At 42.3% G+C, this 18,312-nt stretch overlaps 1 protein-coding gene across 2 annotated transcripts in view; it reads left to right on the top strand.

The window, feature by feature from the left end:
- The window catches only part of GAA (alpha glucosidase), a 480,333-nt gene that overhangs the window by 409,162 nt on the left and 52,859 nt on the right, over positions 1-18,312 (top strand). For both annotated transcript variants that reach the window (XM_069209906.1, XM_069209907.1), the window contains exon 18: positions 7,938-8,102. In XM_069209906.1, the coding sequence (XP_069066007.1) occupies positions 7,938-8,102 (165 nt within the window). The remainder of the gene's footprint in view (positions 1-7,937; positions 8,103-18,312) is intronic.

The raw sequence follows: 18,312 nt of genomic DNA, 5'->3' as shown, positions 1-18,312 counted from the left end.
CCATTGAACACTACTTTGGTTTCATTGATACTTTTGTTCGTTATGCGTTTCATATACATTATTCTACTTCTGTTAAAGGGATTGCAGTTCCTGAGGATTGCAAGACTGGCAAATGTATGTCTGACAGCAACAGTTCCCATAACCGTCAACCTGCTCACGTGGATGTTTGTCATTTGGGCTGCACTGTTGTGAGCAGACATGTTGAAAGCTTATCTTGGCCAGTGCTTAATTTGTGCTTGTTGTTTCCGGTGTGGAGCACCGGCTCTTATTTTTGAGGGCCGGCGCTTATTCTTCTGCCTCAAGCATTTGCTGCGAGCAAAAGACACAAATGAGGAAGACGGAGGAAGGGAAAAACGAAAAAGCGTCACAATGGGAGTAAGCAGAAAGCTGCAAAAGTGAGCTGAAAGGGCAGGGAGTGCTTTAAATGAATTGAAGAGGCCCGAGATGGCTTCAGGATTACGCTGCCTCAGTATTCCGTGTTGCCACATTTAATTGCAGCATCCGCGTGTTTAAGACGAAGGCTTTGGGCACCGGCACGTTTGTATTTACAAATTAAGCACTGATCTTGGCACCTCTATCTCCTCAGCTTCATGTAGCTGTAGTGAACATACTATCTTCTAGATAACCACCGTACTCAAACACTAATGTACAGCAAATCCCTGTGTTTGTAAACATTTATAATTTTATTATATGTATGTACCTAGATATGTGTATTTATTTGTACAAATATGTATAACTATGTTTTTAAAAATATATATATTCTTTAGGTCTGCTTAATAAATGTATATATGTATATATTACTTATGGTTTTATATATATATATATATATATATATATATATATGTATATATATATAAAATACAAAGGTTACAGGGAAGTTATAGTTGGGATATTGTAAGCGGGTCGCTAGCCCCCGGGTTACCGACAGCGACCGTGGGCCGATCAACCAGTGCCCTGGGGGCACTGTGAAATGAAGTGAAACTGCAAACTCCTGTTCAAACCCGGATATCCGGGTTTACATCGACATAAATGAGGGATTTCAGACGCGCGCGGCAACGAAGGAAAAGACAGAAAGCGAAGAGGAAAAGAAAGCGGACGGAGAACACCAGACGACGGAGAACGAAGAAGAAGTCGCAGGAGGCCTAGACCTTGCGAAGCGGACGACTGAACATCGTAGAGGAGAACTTTCCAGCCACGTCCCTGAAGGGACGTAGCTATCGCAGGTACGTTCCTGCCTCCAAAACCACTGCAGTATACTTCTCGGGAGGGAGAAGAGAGTGGGTGGTGTGAGGAGAGGCAGAGGAATGGGTGATTAGAATCAACCCGACATCGTTGATCCGATGAGTGAATTTTTTTTTGTTTTGTTATGTTTTTCAGTGTAGTTGGCCTATCCTACTAACATGCACAAAGAGGACTGTGGAGCCAACAGTCCTACTGAACCATTTGTTAGAGTCACTGGGAAAATATAAAGAGATATTCCATGACTTGGTGACAATTTGGGGCACCGGTTAAGGGCTACCCTACCATTCCACCCACCATACTGCACCTCCCCTCCTAACCTTATCACAGAAGTACCAGAATACCCCACTTACCTTTCCTTTCTCTTTAATTCCCACTCCCAACTTTCATCCTGCAGACTCTTCCGGTCCTGCTCGGACGAGGGGAGTGTACCACTGAAGAGAGAACTCCTAGAAGAAAGACCGAACAATAAATAAGAAACCAAAGGAAAAGGTCCAGTAAGAAAAGACAATAAAAGTGCAAAGGAAGAGACTGAGAATCAACAGAACACGAACTGTGTAAAACTCATAAAGAAACAAAGGATCTGAAATACCTAAGAGAATAAAATCAAAAACAATACTAAAACCAGATTCTGTCTCCTTCATTCTATTCTTTTAAACACGCTATACCCTCACCTCCTACAGTGGTGTCAGAAGTGGGATAGCGGTCATAAGAGGGAGGAAAAGAAACAATAGAATATCCCCTGCAATGGAGGTTAAGCCTACGATTGAGGACATGATCCAGCAGCTGGCGGAGGGGCAAAGTCATCTGCAAGTTGTATGGGAGGAGCACCAAACGGAAGCCAGGACAGACCGGGAAACCCTTCAAAACGCGTTAAAGAGCCAGGTGACCATTATAGTAAATAACCAGCTGGTTCACGAGACCGCTTTGCAAAAACTAACGGACACTACTGCTGCAACGAAAGTCCATCCCAACGTGCCTAGCTCTGTCCTCCAAAAGTATCAAGAAGGTGAAGATCCTGATGCGTTCTTCATGAACTTTGAGAGGGTGGCAACCTCCGCTACATGGCCAGAAGATAGATGGGGACAGAATGTGGCCCCATTATTGACGGGCAATCTTCAAGCTGCGTATCAAGCCGTTAACCCTGGGGGAACTACCCCCTTATGCAGATATAAAGAAAAGTATATTGCAGCGAGTTAGTTTTGATACCGAATATTACAGGCTCAAATTTAGGAAAAACAAGTGGTGTCCATCAGAGATCCCCGTGCCCTCTATTTTCAAGTAAAGGACTTGGGTCTGAAGTGGTTAGGACCTACTGGTACTGACAGAGAAGATATTATCCGAACAACCCTCCTCAAACAATACCTGGAGGCCTTACCAGCAGTCACCCGCAATTGGATCAAGCAGCACCCCAACGTGGATACCACTGTGGCAATAGATCTGGCGTGTGCATAACACCGCTCCACTGACTTTAGACCTGGACCATCAAAGGGAGCTAATTCGACAGGTCAACCTATAGGATCCTCCTATCGTCCGGTACCTCAGAAAAACCCAGAAGAGACTTTTATTCCCCGATTCAATGAGAAAACTCAGAACCAACAACCCCAGTGCTACAGTTGTGGAGAGTGGGGTCACATTGCCCGCTTGTGTCTTCACAAGGAGGAGAAACCGGAACCCATGGAAATTGGCATAACCCGTGGAAGAGTCTTTTATACCGGAAGAGAAAATTTGAAATATATAAATGAGATGGTTATTAATGGACACAGTGCCACCATACTGGTTGACTCAGGCTGTAGTCAGTCCGTCATTAGAGCCAATCTGGTGGACCTTCAAACTCAAATTCCCAAGAACCTCGTCTCCATATGTTGCATTCACGGTGACCTGAAAGACTACCCTTTGGTCTCTGTTTCCCTTGAATGGGAGGGCCGACGAGACATAATAGAGATGGGGGTCATCGACCATTTAGTAGAAGAAGTCATTGTGGGCACCGATTATACCTATTTTGCTGACTTATTGGGTAGTACACAGGGTAAAAGCCAGACGGACCTATGGTGGGAAGAGGCACCTTTCGCCGGGATACATATAAGACCGGGAGAGGGCCGGTACAAACCCAGTAAGAAGGAAAAAAGAGAAAGGAAGAAACTGTATAATTCGAAAGAGGAGAAGAACGAAGGAATGGATGTACGAAAAATAGCAGTTACCTCTATTCCCCCTTTCCGCAGTAGCCAAAGAGGATCCTACCCTCCAACACGCCTGGAAATCAGCCAAATCCGAGATAACAGGAGTGGTGGGTCCCTATTTTGTGGTACAGAATGGCCTCCTATATAAGATCACAAACTATAATAACCAGGAAAAGAAACCGTTACTAATCCCAGAACCCTACCGCATTCAGGCCTTACATCTAGCACATAGTCATATTGGGGGAGGACATTTCGGAAGGGAAAATACGGAAGAATACCTGCTGCGCCGCTTTTACTGGCCGGGGGTATTTTCCCACATTCGATGATTCTGCCAGCAATGTCCTAAATGCCAGTTGATAGACCTGGGGCCCAAAAAGAGAGCACCCCTGTATCCACTACCTATTATCGACATTCCCTTCTCAAGAATAGATATGGATTTAGTGGGCCCACTTATTCCTTCCTCCAAAGGTTACAGCTATATCCTTGTCCTAGTCGACTAAGCGACTCGGTATCTGGCGGCTATACCACTATCTAGTATGATCACTAAAAGCGTGGCTCATGCCATGGTCGGGTTCTTTTCACGAGTAGGATTTCCCAAGGAGATTCTGACAGATCAGGGAACACTGTTCATGTCACATCTCATGGCTCAAATATGTCAGATAATAGGCGTAAAACACTTAAGAACCTCTGTATATCACCCCCAAACGGAAGGCCTAGTGGAGAGGTATAACTGTACACTAAAATCCCTTTTGAAAAAAAACATCTCCGAATCTGGAAAAGACTGGGACAAAAAGCTACCCCTGGTCTTTTACGCGATAAGGACTCATGTACAATCCTCTACAGGCAAAAGTCCCTTTGAATTAGTTTTCGGTCGGCAACCACGAACCCTCTTAGACATGGCCGCGGAGTTGTGGGAAGAAGAGGAAGGGGTAAAAAGCCCTACTAGAGTACACCCAACAGCTAAAGTCCCAAATCAAGACAGTATGGGAGGATGTGCGAATACATCTTGAAAGAGCCCAAGATAAACAAAAACGGTACTATGACAAGAATTCCCAACTTAGACAACTACACCCTGGAGATAAAGTCCCTATATTACTACCTAGTTCAGACAACAAACTGTTAGCGAAATGGCAAGGCCCATATAGAGTACTGGGGGCCGTAACTCCTGTAACCTATACGACTGAATTATCAGAAAACCCCCAAAAAACGCAAATATATCATATAAATCTACTAAAAAAAATGGGAAGAACCGGAACATACCACCCCTCTTTTGTTAAGGAACTAGAAATCGGGCTATGTCCAACAGATCAAGAATCAGTCCACGAGAGACCCCATATAAACGCCTCCCTGCTATCTTACCTGCAGGAGCAACTAAGTTCTCTCCTTACCAAGCATAAATCGCTATTTTCCTCAAACCCCGAGAGGACCACCCAGACACAACACCAGATCAAGACCCAACCCGAGTGGCCTACAGAAACTTGTAATTCGCTTCAAGAAGTTGTGCTCCTGTCGAGGACTGGAGATCAATACTTCTAAAACTAAATTGATGTTGTTCAATTCCCACAAATCATTTAAAGAGAAGATTGTACTTGGAGGCATCCCACTTGAGAAGGTGAAATCTTTTAGTTACCTTGGCTTAACGATATCAGAGAATTTGTCTTGGGAACCACACATTGCCAAGGTGGCGTTGAAACAAAAACAGATCACAGGTGTGTTTATTAAGGACTTTGGTGTCTCGTATACCAAACCAATTCGCCCGGCACTTCAGATCTATGGGGCCAAGGCCGTGAGTTCTGCCCTTTAAGGTGTTGAGCTATGGGGCTATGCTAAAGCTCAAAAGATATCCATAGTCAAAAATACTTTCCTGAGGAAGCTTGTTTCCCTTCTACAAAGCACTCGCTGTTCCCTCTTTTCAAGGATTTGGGCATCAATGGAATAGGCCCCAAAGCTCCCCTACGCCCTCTCTTGTATTGGAGATGGCTTTGTACTACTCCGGAGCTTGCCTCATACACTGCAGCTTTTCAGGCTGTGGTGGAAGTTGATCGCTCTCTCAGCATTCCTTGGCTTAGAAATATCAAGGAGTCATTGTATTTGCTTGGTTTTCACGAGCACTGGGACTGTCCAGCCATTGCTTCCTTTCCTTCGAAGTATGATTTTTAAAAAAGCACCATTGGAGGGTGGTAGATTCTGAGGAGTTGCGTGCAGCGATTCGCTCTAAGCTATTGCATGATTTGCCGATCTGAAAGAGGTGTGCGAATACAAGGAATTCTGGGATGTAATTTCGACCCCTAAGGACAGGAAGCTGTACTTCCAGTTTCGTGTAGGGACCTTACCATTAAGATCGTTTACCAGCAATTTGTTGTCTGAGGGGGTAACCAATTGTCCAGCCTGTAATGACCCCATTGAAAATCTGCCCCATGTTTGTTTGTCCTGTCTACGCAATCCCTTGCACAAAGTGGCTTGCTCTTGCTTGTAGATTAATGGGTATTCGTATGAATGCTGTTGCTCTTGGTATTCTTAGGTCTGACACTGATCAGGTTCTGGTTACTGCTGTTGCTACGTTTCTTTGAGCCATTTGGACTCCTAGAACAAAAATGTTATCCTCACTTATAGGATATTGCACTTTTACATATAGCTTTTATGTAATTGAAGGATGTGTTTTTTATGAAGAGCATCATGGTTTTAGTTTATTTCGCAAAATGTATTGGCAAGTAATTCTTTGTATTTATAATTTTTTGTGCTGTCTTGTACTTTTATGGCCCTAGAGGCCGAAATAAAGTTTTAAGAAGGAAAGAATATAGCTATAATGTTCTGTATGATAATCTGGCCCAGGTACAGGGTTTACATGACAATTTTGTTGTCTCATAGTTTACTAATGGTTCATATTTGAATTCTATCACTTTTGATAAGTACTTGTCAGTGCAGTGTTATATTGTGACATATTTCTCTCAAAGCTCCCAAATGTCAAAGAAGTAAATTTTGTGAATTTTTATTGTACATCATGTTTTACGGGATGTTTGCATGATTTACATAGCAAAGATTTTCAGGGCTTGTCTTGTGCTTGGGCTCTAAGATCAAAGCTAGACCCTCGGCTCCGCTCTCCGTGTTAAATTGTTTGCGCACCCATTCCTTCTGACAACTTTATGATTTTCTAGAACTGGAGGAAAAGAGTAATCTTTACAATTCTGTACTAGAATAGAATACCCTAGAATATAATTTGTATAACAACTATCAGCAGATTGAGTTAAAATGTGATTTCAGTAATCATAAATCTAGAGTCACACAGTCCATTATCTGCAGAATAATACTTCTACATTAGTATTGTGTTTTACTCTATCAAATATAATCACTTCCTGACCACTAGAAATACTTTGCCACCGTTTGAGTCAAGCAAAGTAACAGTCTGTACAGTACAGATCCCTATCCTAAAAACGGCTGCAGTACTGAGTTAATAGGATTCGCCAAGACAACTCTAATGCAGTATTCATAGCAGAAAACCAGATGACTACAATATAGAATTCAAAGAACGAAACATCTAGTATAGCATCCATATCTAAAGTATTATCCACTACACTTTTCTGTGTACAAGATCTAAAATCACAAAGACGTTAATAAATCTCCTTCCTGGCAAAATGTTTTCTGGCTGGAGCAACTCAAAGATCAGCTGCCTGGCAATGAATAACAAACAACACAATAAGCTTATATCCAAAGGATTGAGAAAGTCACTGCAAGTCGTGGGAATTCTGCAGCATCTGAGGGACTGTTTCATCGTAGTTCTGTTGCGTGCTTCGTATAGTGTAGGTGTTGCATCCTCGATGCCTTTTTCCAAGCATCACCTACACTTTGTACACATCCACTCACCCTAATGATATGTGGAACTTTTGTGTGCCCTTGACGTTCAGGGGATTATGTCTTCCCAGTTGCCTAACATCTGCAGGTGAGCATGTACCATGAATCCTGAGAATGCATAAAGAAAAGCATTGACCAAATTAAATAAAAGGCAAGGAATAGTGTTCCCAAGTTTTTCTAGCACTGAACTACACTACGCTGCTTGAAAGCTGGAAATTGTGCATTTAGGCAGTAATTTTTTAGTGCCTCCTGTATTTATCACCTGCAGTCACTGCCATCATCAGTAATGCCATACTTCGACCCATAATGTAGAATACCAGTCCTGCAGACCTTATCCCTGAAAAGTGTTGAGACAAAACTAGGAAAACTGTGTTGTCAGAACTTTTATTTTATTGAATCCTGTTAATATGGTTTTCAAATCGCTGGCTACAGACTGAATTCAGATTGCAGTAACTTACAGTTGTGCTGCTGGTTACGTAGAGAATTGATATTGATGTAATTTGCTGTTAAATTACTAAAGTGAAACACAAAATAATGTAATCTCTGTAGGGTGAATTAGATGTCTAAATTATATTTCACAGATTTTTTTTTTTTATTTTTTTTTTAAGCACTTGAAAACAGGACGTTGTCGCTCATAACTTTTCTGTGTTTCTTTCATCTCCTCTTTAGAAACCAAACACCACCACCTGGGTGAGCAGTGGGAATCCCCTTTGCTTAATTGCCACCCTTTCTGACAGTGGCAAAGCTTTTGGGGATCTGTTTTGGGATGATGGTGATAGCTTGGACACTTTCGAAAGCGGGAACTATTCTTATCTAATTTTCAATGTGTCACAGGTAGGAATCTATGAAATTTGCTTTATTGAAAATGTTTATGGATATACTTTGCATGTGTACTTTTTTGTATGAGTGAGGACTGTAATGGTAGCAGAAGTATGCAGCTCAATTTACTCTAACTGAACATGGAATGAGCACCTTCTGCTGTGAAATGATTGTTTACTTCCCATCACTGCAATTTCCTGTTTTCGCACATTGATTGTATTCAATAACTTTAGCTGGTTACTTGCTGTTTCTATGTACACTCTTTATTTTTTGTATTACATAAATGGAATATTCACAATTGCATTTGTTTTAAAGAATTATGGTTCACTATTTTGATTACAAACTGACAATCAGAAATCCCTTAATTCTCTTAAACATATTAATTCACTGAACGGTATAGTTACAAGCCAGAATCTCAAAATTATTCATATTTACCACTTTTGATTAGCAACTCAGATATAACTACATCTACCCATTGCTCTGCTCATGACCAAACACATCATGCCAACAAAAACATCACTAGTGACATCCGAATTATATATTCCATTACAATAAGTGTATTTGTACAGAGTATTCCCACTACTGATACGGTCCTGGAGTGCTTTCAAAAACACATTAACTGTGGTCAATAAAAGTCTGAGAGGAGTGGCATGCTGATCGTGAATTTGGTTCTGGGTTTTGCTGTTTAAGCTGACTTATATTGTGCTTAACTGTATTTATTGAATACAGTTTGAAGTAGATGCACAACGAGTACAAACACAATTTTTTGAAGAACTTATCTTTGCAACTCTGAGTATAATACTGAGAAATATAGTATAGTAAATACACTCTACAACCCCACAAACCAAACCTCAGCTACTCCTGTGATGGTTTAAGGTAAAGAAAGGGAGAGCAGAGGGCCAACAAAACCAACCACAGTAGGATAAACTTACTCCCAACTGTACTTTGAAGTCTGCTTCCCCATCACCAACAATGAACCAACCTTTTCTTCAGTTGCCCAACCCTGCAGGTATGCCAAACATACAATACAAGCCAGGTAACAGTCCTACCCACTGCACAGAGGCATACAGGTTCCTCCATAGCCGATAATTAATTTCAGAACTATGTCACCCAGCTTCAAGCTGTAGACCCTCAAAAACACACTAGCAGATTGAGCAAGTGTTAAAAAAAACATACTTCTTCCCCCAGAATTCTTTGCTTTTGTGAAGTTTGAGCCTCTTCTGAATCTGAGAGTCCTTTTGCTAGCCTTTTGGTCTTGATGGTCATAATGTCTCTCATTCTGGCCCAGGTGTTAGTACCAAAGACCAAGAAAATTGGCAATCAACTCCACATAGAACGGCCTTTCTCCAGATAAAAACCCTCCATAGATTTCTTCATCTTCCTCACTGCACGTAAAAGTGCATCAGTCTTCTTCCACATGTCATAGTGCAGAGTCAATATCTAGTTGAGTGGGCTCACTTACTACTTGTCATGTCAAAAACAGTTCTTCATTCGCAGTGTGTCCAGATCCAGCTTGGGGCTCATCAGGCACCTACCCAAAGGGGCTGCAAGTATGGTTCAAGGCCTGGCATGTAACTTCGTGTGGTGGAACCAACTTCCTCCACAATATACATGGGTGCAGTTCTTCACTGTGGTTAGTGTAATCCTGTCTGTCTCTGATACAGTCCTCCTTCTGCATGCTATGGAGGTTCTTTCAGGCGTCCTGTGTCCAAGTTGTACAGTGGTGCTCCTTTTGGACTGCTGCTCCTTCTTCAGCCTTGTTACACAGGCCTGAACTCCAGCACCCTCTAGGTTGACCCTTGCCTCTCACATATAGGATCAGATCTACAGAGGAGGTCAGCCTGAGACCACTGCACACACTGAGGTCAGAAATGTCTACCTTCTGCTGCACATGCCATCTCTGTGGTCATAAACCCCAAAGTCTGTACTTCCGACCATAACACCTGGGAGAAGCAAGTAATGAGGAAGTGGAGGCCCAATCTGGATCACCCAGAGTCGCATGGCATCATGCGAAACTTGGAAACTTAAACAGCCTGCCAACACCCAGCAGAGTCATAATGAATAGCAGCTGGTGTATTGGGAAGATGAATGTATTTTTCAGTAATTGATGCTGTTGAAATGGTTGAAAAGATAGCCTTATGGATCCATTGATGTTTTTCTTTTTTTTGCTGGAGTTCATGGTTGTCCATCGCTTAGCTTCAGTTAGTTGTTATGTATCAGGTGTACAAGGATGTGGTTTGTTTATTAAATTACTTCATGATAGTTGTTGGATGTACTATTTTTGGGGGTAAACGCTTAGCTAACTTGGAGTTGTGTTTGGGTGGGTATTTGTGTGTTGGTGCTTGGGTTGTGTAATGTGTGAAGTTGATTTAGGCAAAGAATGTTACATGAGCTACATGCACCCTTTGAGTGGCAAACACTTAACCAACTATATCGCTTTTAGCCCTGTTGTGCGCATGATATCGTTTGAAGTAGTAGGTAATTGTATTATTCTTGTGGATCAATATGCAAATATTGATTTATCTGAAAGTGCTGTTCAGATTTTAAGCTCATAGCCCAGTAGGTGGCTCGGAACTGGACTATACTTTGGGCATGTTTGTGCCAAGAGTAGTTTGAGTGTTCTTGTTATGACATAGATGCCTTATTGATTAGGACCTACAAGGTGTGTGGTTGTCCTGTCAGAACCATTACTGGGGGCAATGAGAACCTTGCAAACTGACAGATCACACAACCGTGATTTGGTTAATCTCAAGACATTTGTGAAAGACATTATTAACCAAACATTGAATATGTAAATACCCTGGTAATAGATTGCCTGCCTTTTGGATGAAACGTGTACCCCTCCTCTTATGACTCAGGCATCCATGTTGAGGCCAGCATCGTGTTCAGAAACTGGAATCTGGGCCAGCTCTAGCCTCTGGAATCAGTCGTGCCTCTGAGCCAAGATGGTCACCCAGTATAAGTTGTGTGTCAGAGCCAAAATGGCTGTGACAATTTAAGTGTTTATGGAGAGATGGGCAAGTGAGGCCAGATGGGCATCTGCTGCAGGCACCCCTCAAACACTACCTGACCCGATGTAGCAACGCATTTGAGACCAAGGCGGTCATAACTAACGAAGGAGACCTATCCCGTATGCCTTACATATAGATGTTCCATTTTCTCTTTTATATGAGTGTAAGGCCTTGCCAAGTGTGCATTACTTATGACGCTTGATCTAGATTGACAGCTATGACTTGCACGACCAATGCACCACTATTCCCAGTGTTCAGTTTACCAACTCCCTGAGCATGGCTATGCTACAATCCTGTCTGCAAGGTAACAATCCCCCTTTGTAAATTTTTCCATGCCTTGTGGGTACTACAATCAGTTCATGGCCTCTAATTATGTTCTTTGAGTACTACACGTAGTGTCCACGGTGTGCATATTTATGTAGAATAGTCCTGCCTGCAGGAACCACAGGGTTTGGTCCTTTGGGGACACCAGGGTGCAGTCACCTCCCCAACTCATTTATTAAATTTGTGATTGTTGTAGAATCTATGATGCCAAATAGGTTAGCTTTGTGAGGGATATGCGTATCCTAGATTCTACATTTCACTTTATTTTTCATGAGGGAGTTTGCTTCCCCCTTACCCTGTACTCTGGTCCTCCCTAATGTTTGGTGTTATTACTCTGCTTCCCACAATGTATTTCACAATTAATTATGTGGTCCTGAGTTCTGCTTCATGGAAATTCTTTAGCTCTTTCCAGGTTAAAATCCTAAGACATGCTATTCCAATCTCGCCTACCTTTTCAACACTTTTTCTTTTCTTAAAGGATTTGTTATCCCTTTTGGGTGCATATCTGACAATGGGTTTCTTCAAACACTCCATCGCTGTTGGATGATCATGGCTCCCCAGTATCTGATGTTGCAATGTATCATACTGGAATCTGCCACTCCTTTCAACATGTATCCTACCCAAAAGTGCTCTGAGGCCTCTGTAGGGTGATTTAAAATACTTTACAAAAACAACTTAAACAAATTGACTCAACTTGACATTTCTTCTGCCTGGAAATGCTTCAAAGAAGCTTTCAGAGTCACGTGATTGAGTGACTTCTCCTCTCAGTAATACTGTGCCTGGGCATAGAGACCTTTGTTAGATTGTTTCTTTCGGCCGTTGGGTTCGAACGTGTGTTCCTCTTGCTCTGAGTTCTCGGCACAGTACAATACAAAACAGTTCTCTATCCATCTTTCTGTCACCATCAGCATTGTTCGATCGCATTTTCTTACCTCACTCTGCCTTCGGTTCCAACTTACAACCGTAATCGACTCTGACTTTTGGGGCATACACGGCCCTCTCAGGCCCTCTTTGGGCCTACCTCCTCCATGTGACATCCAACTATGCAAACCTGGTGGAATGGACTCTATTTTGTTTTGCCCTCGATGCCACTCTAAATTTCCACACACCAACCACCACCAGATGTGTAACGTGTCTCTCCCCCGGCCACAACGAGCAGACCTGTGACGCGCGTCGATCTTTTCAGTTGAAGAAAACACTCAGACCGAAGAGCTCATTGGATGAAAATGGCTTCTCGGACCCCCGATGACACACCGGACATCTTCAGCGACGAGCATGCACAAGAGGATCCACAACAAGAACAGGCCTTTTCCTTTGAAGACTCAAACTCAGATGTTCAATTCAACATTGAAAGTCAACCATTGCAGTCTGCGCCGTCCTTGAGTAAAAAGACCCATTCCACTCTGGTAAAGACTACATCTAAAGAAGTCACTGGTTTGCCACTGCCTTCCGGCCATGGTCGGAGCCGAGAAACTCATACAAGTACATACGTACGTTTGTGTAATGATGATGGCCTGCCCTGCCTAATGATCACACGGGAAGCAAAGATCCTTTATTTACTGTTAAACAAGGACCTTGCTGCCTGTGTGATGATGATTAAGCAGGGGCCAGCTTAATTTGTAAATTAAAATGTGCCGGTGCTCAAAGGCCTCCACTTAAACCCGGGGCTGCTCATTAAATGTGGGAACACGGAATACTCAGACAGCGTAATCCTGAAGCCGTCTCGGGTGGCTGCCTCTTCAATCCCTTTAAAGCCACTGGCACTCCCTGCCCCTTCAGCTCACTTTTGCAGCTTTATCCTTTCTCCCATTGTGAAGCTTTTTCGTTTTCTCTTCCTCCCTCTTTCCCATATGTGTTTTTTGCTCGCAGCAAATGCTTGGGCCTGAAGAAAAAGTGCCGGCTCTCAAAAATAAGTGCTAGTGCTCAGCACCGGAAGCAACAAGCACAAATTAGGCACTGGGTAGGACAGGCCATCGTCATTACAAGTACATACATATGTGTAATGATGATGGCCAGCTCTGCCTAATGATCACATGGGCAGCAAGGCCCTTGTTTAAATGTACGCAAAGGCGTACATATGCACTACTTGTAATGACGATGGCCTGGCCTGCCCTGCCCTGCCTAATGATGACATGGGCAGCAAGGTCCTTGTTTAACAGTAAATAAAGGGCCTTGCTCCCCGTATGATCATTAGGCAGGGCAGGCCATTGTCATTACAAGTACGTACGTACGTTTGTGTAATGACGGTAGCCCGCCCTGCCTAATGACCTGGGAAGAGAAAGGGGGCCATTTGGATACTGTTCCTTTAAGCATCATACAGCCTCCTTTTCATGGGGCGGGGAGTCTAGAACTTCTCTATGAATGCAGCAACTGCCTGTCTAATTAAACAGAAAGCTGCACACTATTTTCTACTTTAAACAGACTTTGATTTAATCTACTTGTGTGGTTTAAGGTTTAATAAACTCAGTCGTTAGTGGCACCAGTACATTTGTAATTTGTGTACAACCCTCATAAAAAAGACGTTACATTTAGGAGACACTATGATTTTGCTAATTTCTTTTAAGCAGAAAAACATATAAAAGAGGCTCCTGAATATAGTATGTTAGCTGGAGCTAGACAAAGCTGAACAAGCATCTGGCCCAAACACATGGAAGTAGAGGGGAAAGAGCAGTCGAGGCGTTTGACACTTTCCACTGGTGCTTCTGTCCATTAGGGTTATAATTGGTATTCCCAAGAATGGATGTGGGGCATTCTGGGTTATACATAACAAGTCCTGTTTTTTAATACAGAATCATTTAGCCAGATTCTAAGTGCTCCATATTTTTGCAGTCAAGAGAACTATGGCTCACAGACAGAGTTAACTTACAGAGATGGCTCAGTGAGATGGCCGCTTGTCTCTGATTAGAAGTCACCATTTCAAATTCCTGCAAGGCCGACTCAGCCTTTCATTCTTGGACATAAAATATATGGTAAACAGATCCAACAAGTAGGTGCACAGAGAAGATTGCTCAGCGTCCGTTTTATATTGCCTTTGCTTATATATTGAACAATTAACGCTATTTTCTGCTATGTAAAAAATTTGGTTTCTTTAACATCACAGTAGGCTTGTGCAAACATTCAAAATTACAAAGGTCAAGACGTGTAAATCTGAGCAAAAAGTGCTGCTGGGATTTGCTCAATTTCCTCCATTTGACCTTGTGTACACTGTCGTCGTTCATCCTGTGACGTCAGATCAGGGCCGGCTCTAGTGCTGGTGACGCCCTGTGCGACAGACTTTTTGGTGACCCCCTCACCCCATGACCACCTCGGATTCCCTCACTAACACCCGGCCCCTCATCTCCTCAATGCCCCCTTTCACATGCATTAATTTCTTTTAAGCAGAAAAACATATAAAAGAGGCTCCTGAATATAGTATGTTAGCCGGAGCTAGACAAAGCTGAACAAGCATCTGGCCCAAACACATGGAAGTAGAGGGGAAAGAGCAGTCGAGGCGCTTGACACTTTCCACTGGTGCTTCTGTCCATTAGGGTTATAATTGGTATTCCCAAGAATGGATGTGGGGCATTCTGGGTTATACATAACAAGTCCTGTTTTTTAATACAGAATCATTTAGCAAGATTCTAAGTGCTCCATATTTTTGCAGTCAAGAGAACTATGGATCACAGACAGAGTTAACTTACAGAGATGGCTCAGTGAGATGGCCGCTTGTCTCTGATTAGAAGTCACCATTTCAAATTCCTGCAAGGCCGACTCAGCCTTTCATTCTTGGACATAAAATATATGGTAAACAGATCCAACAAGTAGGTGCACAGAGAAGATTGCTCAGCGTCCGTTTTATATTGCCTTTGCTTATATATTGAACAATTAACGCTATTTTCTGCTATGTAAAAAATTTGGTTTCTTTAACATCACAGTAGGCTTGTGCAAACATTCAAAATGACAAAGGTCAAGACGTATAAATCTGAGCAAAAAGTGCTGCTGGGATTTGCTCAATTTCCTCCATTTGACCTTGTGTACACTGTCGTCGTTCATCCTGTGACGTCAGATCAGGGCCGGCTCTAGCGCTGGTGACGCCCTGTGCGACATACTTTTTTGGTGCCCCCCTCACCCCATGACCACCTCGGATTCCCTCACTAACACCCAGCCCCTCATCTCCCCAATGCCCCCTTTCACATGCATTCATTTGTTTGGGAGCACTTGTAAAGGCTCTGACTTTACTTATCCACTCAGCTATGGCATAAAATATAAATCTGTTCTTTGCAGCAAGCATATTTATTAACCCTCTACACTAACTTTGACTGCTGCTAGAGAAAACTCCCATCTCTCTCCCTAGCAGGAACATTTATCACAGGAGGTATCTTTCTTACGCAGTCAATTATACATAATTTCTAATGGTTTTGAATTTTTTTATGGTAACATGGATGGTAAATTTGAGTCCCATTTAGATAAGTCTATCCTTTTCCAAAGCCCACATCCTTGTTCTTAGTATACATCTTTTCTTGGCTTCTAGGTCTACTGTGCAGGAAACAGAATCACTAGGAACCATAGCAGCATAAAGCTTCATTGCAGCAGGCTGCCTCAGCCCCTTGTTCTCAGAGAGTTTGGAAAAGTGTCTCTAGATTTATTGGAGTCTTCTATGTGAAAGGCTTGTTGCAACAGGCTCCACGTTTCTGGACTGTGAGTATAAAACTGAATCTAGTAGTCTCAGACTTGATCACTTTGTCCTGTTGACAGGCAAATATGTCTCAGCAAAGTCTTTTCAACTTTGGATTCAAAAGAAGTAAAGACACTGATAAAGAAAAGCCAGGTGAAGGAAACCAAAAAGGACCAACCGAGGTTCGTGTTGTACCACCCCACATAATCCTAACCTAAACAAGAACAAAAGGTATGATGCTGAAAAAAGAAAACAAGTTTTTCAGTCTCACTGGGTGGAATCCTGGCGATGGCTAGCCCTGAAGGAAAGCCAGGTAGGAGAAGGACCAAAAATGTACTGCACTATTTGCCAAAAATATCCTACTGTAGCAGTCAGCTATTCAGTGTCAGGTAGAAATGCATTCTTAAGTGGATGTGACCATTTGCACATTCAACCAATTAGAGCTCATGAAGCTAGTAAGGCACATGGGACATATGTTTCATGGCACCACCAAGAAATGAAAGAAACTGAGTTGCGCTCTCAGACTCTTAGAGCGAGTACCTCAAATTCCAGTCCTCCTATAGAGCAGCCCCTCATCATGCAAGCACTGCAAAAGCTGAAGGAAAGAGAAAGAAAGAAACTGACCATCTCGTTTAACAATGCTTACCTAATTGCAAAACAAGGTAAGCCACTCTCGGACATGGAAACCATATGTAGGGCTATGAAGAAAGCTGCTGTGGATATAGGAGAAAATTATGCAAACTGTGAAAAAGCCTCAGAGTTCATAAGATGTGAGGCAGATATACTTCGACAAGACGTCAAAAAAATAGTTTAAAATTCTCGCTTCATTTGCATTATTGCTGACGGAAGCACAGATAGTGCCATCATTGAAATTGCTGGTGAGAGTAGTCGGTGATGGGAAACCCTACACTCTATTTGCAGATCTTGTTCCACTTGAACATGCACATGCTCACGGTGTTCTGGATGGTATAGCTTAAGGAATCCAGAGGTTATTTTGGGATTTAGTAGGTATGAGGTCTACAGAATATTTAGGCCCATCACTAATAGCTGTCAATTTTGATGGTGCTGCAATTATGATAGGATCTAATGGAGGAGTTGCAGCACTTAAAAAAATAAAATAAAAAAAAAAACATTCCTTTTCTTCTACCATTCCACTGTGTAGCTCACAAACTTCAGCTTGGGATTCTAGACACTGTACAATCCAAACACTCTATTTGTCAGTTTGAAGAAACTTTTAAATGGATTTTCAAATTTTACTGGTATAGTCCTAAGAGGCGAAGAAATGCCAAACACATTTCAAGAATAATTGATGAAAACGTTGCACATTTCACTGATATTAAACAGTTTAGATGGGTATCCAGGAAAACCAGGGATTTGGCAGCCAACAAAACCTGCAGACAGTGGTTCTACACCTCGGACAGGTTGCAGCTGGGAGTGATTATCCTGCTGCTAAGGCAAAAAAGTACCTCTCAATTGTAACTAGCTTTACATTTATAAAAAAAACTTTACAGCCTGAGAGATGTTCTAAAGCCACTGTCTCAGCTTTCTGAATTCTTTCAGTCTAATGAACTGCTTTTATTGCATGTTCCACCTGTTGTAGAGAGGTGTTCATTGACCCCAGTAGGCCTTAAGAGTGAGTTGAGTGAATACATGCAGCAGTTTAAAAAATGGCACCACCCTGAAGAAAAAAGTTTGGACACATTTCTACTGATGGCTGGGAAATAAAGGCTGCTGTCCACCAGCAGCAACAATCCAAAGTGACAGTGAGCTCATTGACAGTGTAATTAAGTACATTGATGACAGGTTTGCAAATTTTAATTCCATGCCAGTTCAAGTATTTCAGGCATTTGATTATACATTATGGCCAGAGAGTAGAGAGGAACTGTTTAAATATGTGCTCTCTGATATTGAGGCAATTGTTCGACATTTTTAAGTACTTTTAAGACGAGCGGTTGGCAATTGTAGAGGAGTTTTGTGGACTTAAAACCCATATGAAAAGCTTTCAGACCAAAGGCATTCCTGTATTGCCTGCATACTCCACCCTGCTAGCAACAAAACCTTCCCTGTTAACTAATATATTAAAGCTTATGAAGATGATGTTCACATTTAGTGTGTCTACAGCAGAAGCTGAACGTGTTTTCTGCAATGAATGTCATTAAGAACCCACTAAGAACATGGTTAAATCAAGATGTAATGCTTCTTGAAATAGAAGGACCCAACTTTGAGGACTATGACC

Source organism: Pleurodeles waltl, chromosome 10, assembly GCF_031143425.1.
Source record: "Pleurodeles waltl isolate 20211129_DDA chromosome 10, aPleWal1.hap1.20221129, whole genome shotgun sequence".
Taxonomy (NCBI): Eukaryota; Metazoa; Chordata; class Amphibia; order Caudata; family Salamandridae; genus Pleurodeles; species Pleurodeles waltl.
The sequence above is the reverse complement of the archived record's forward strand: the minus strand, read 5'-3'. Positions and strand labels throughout refer to the sequence as shown.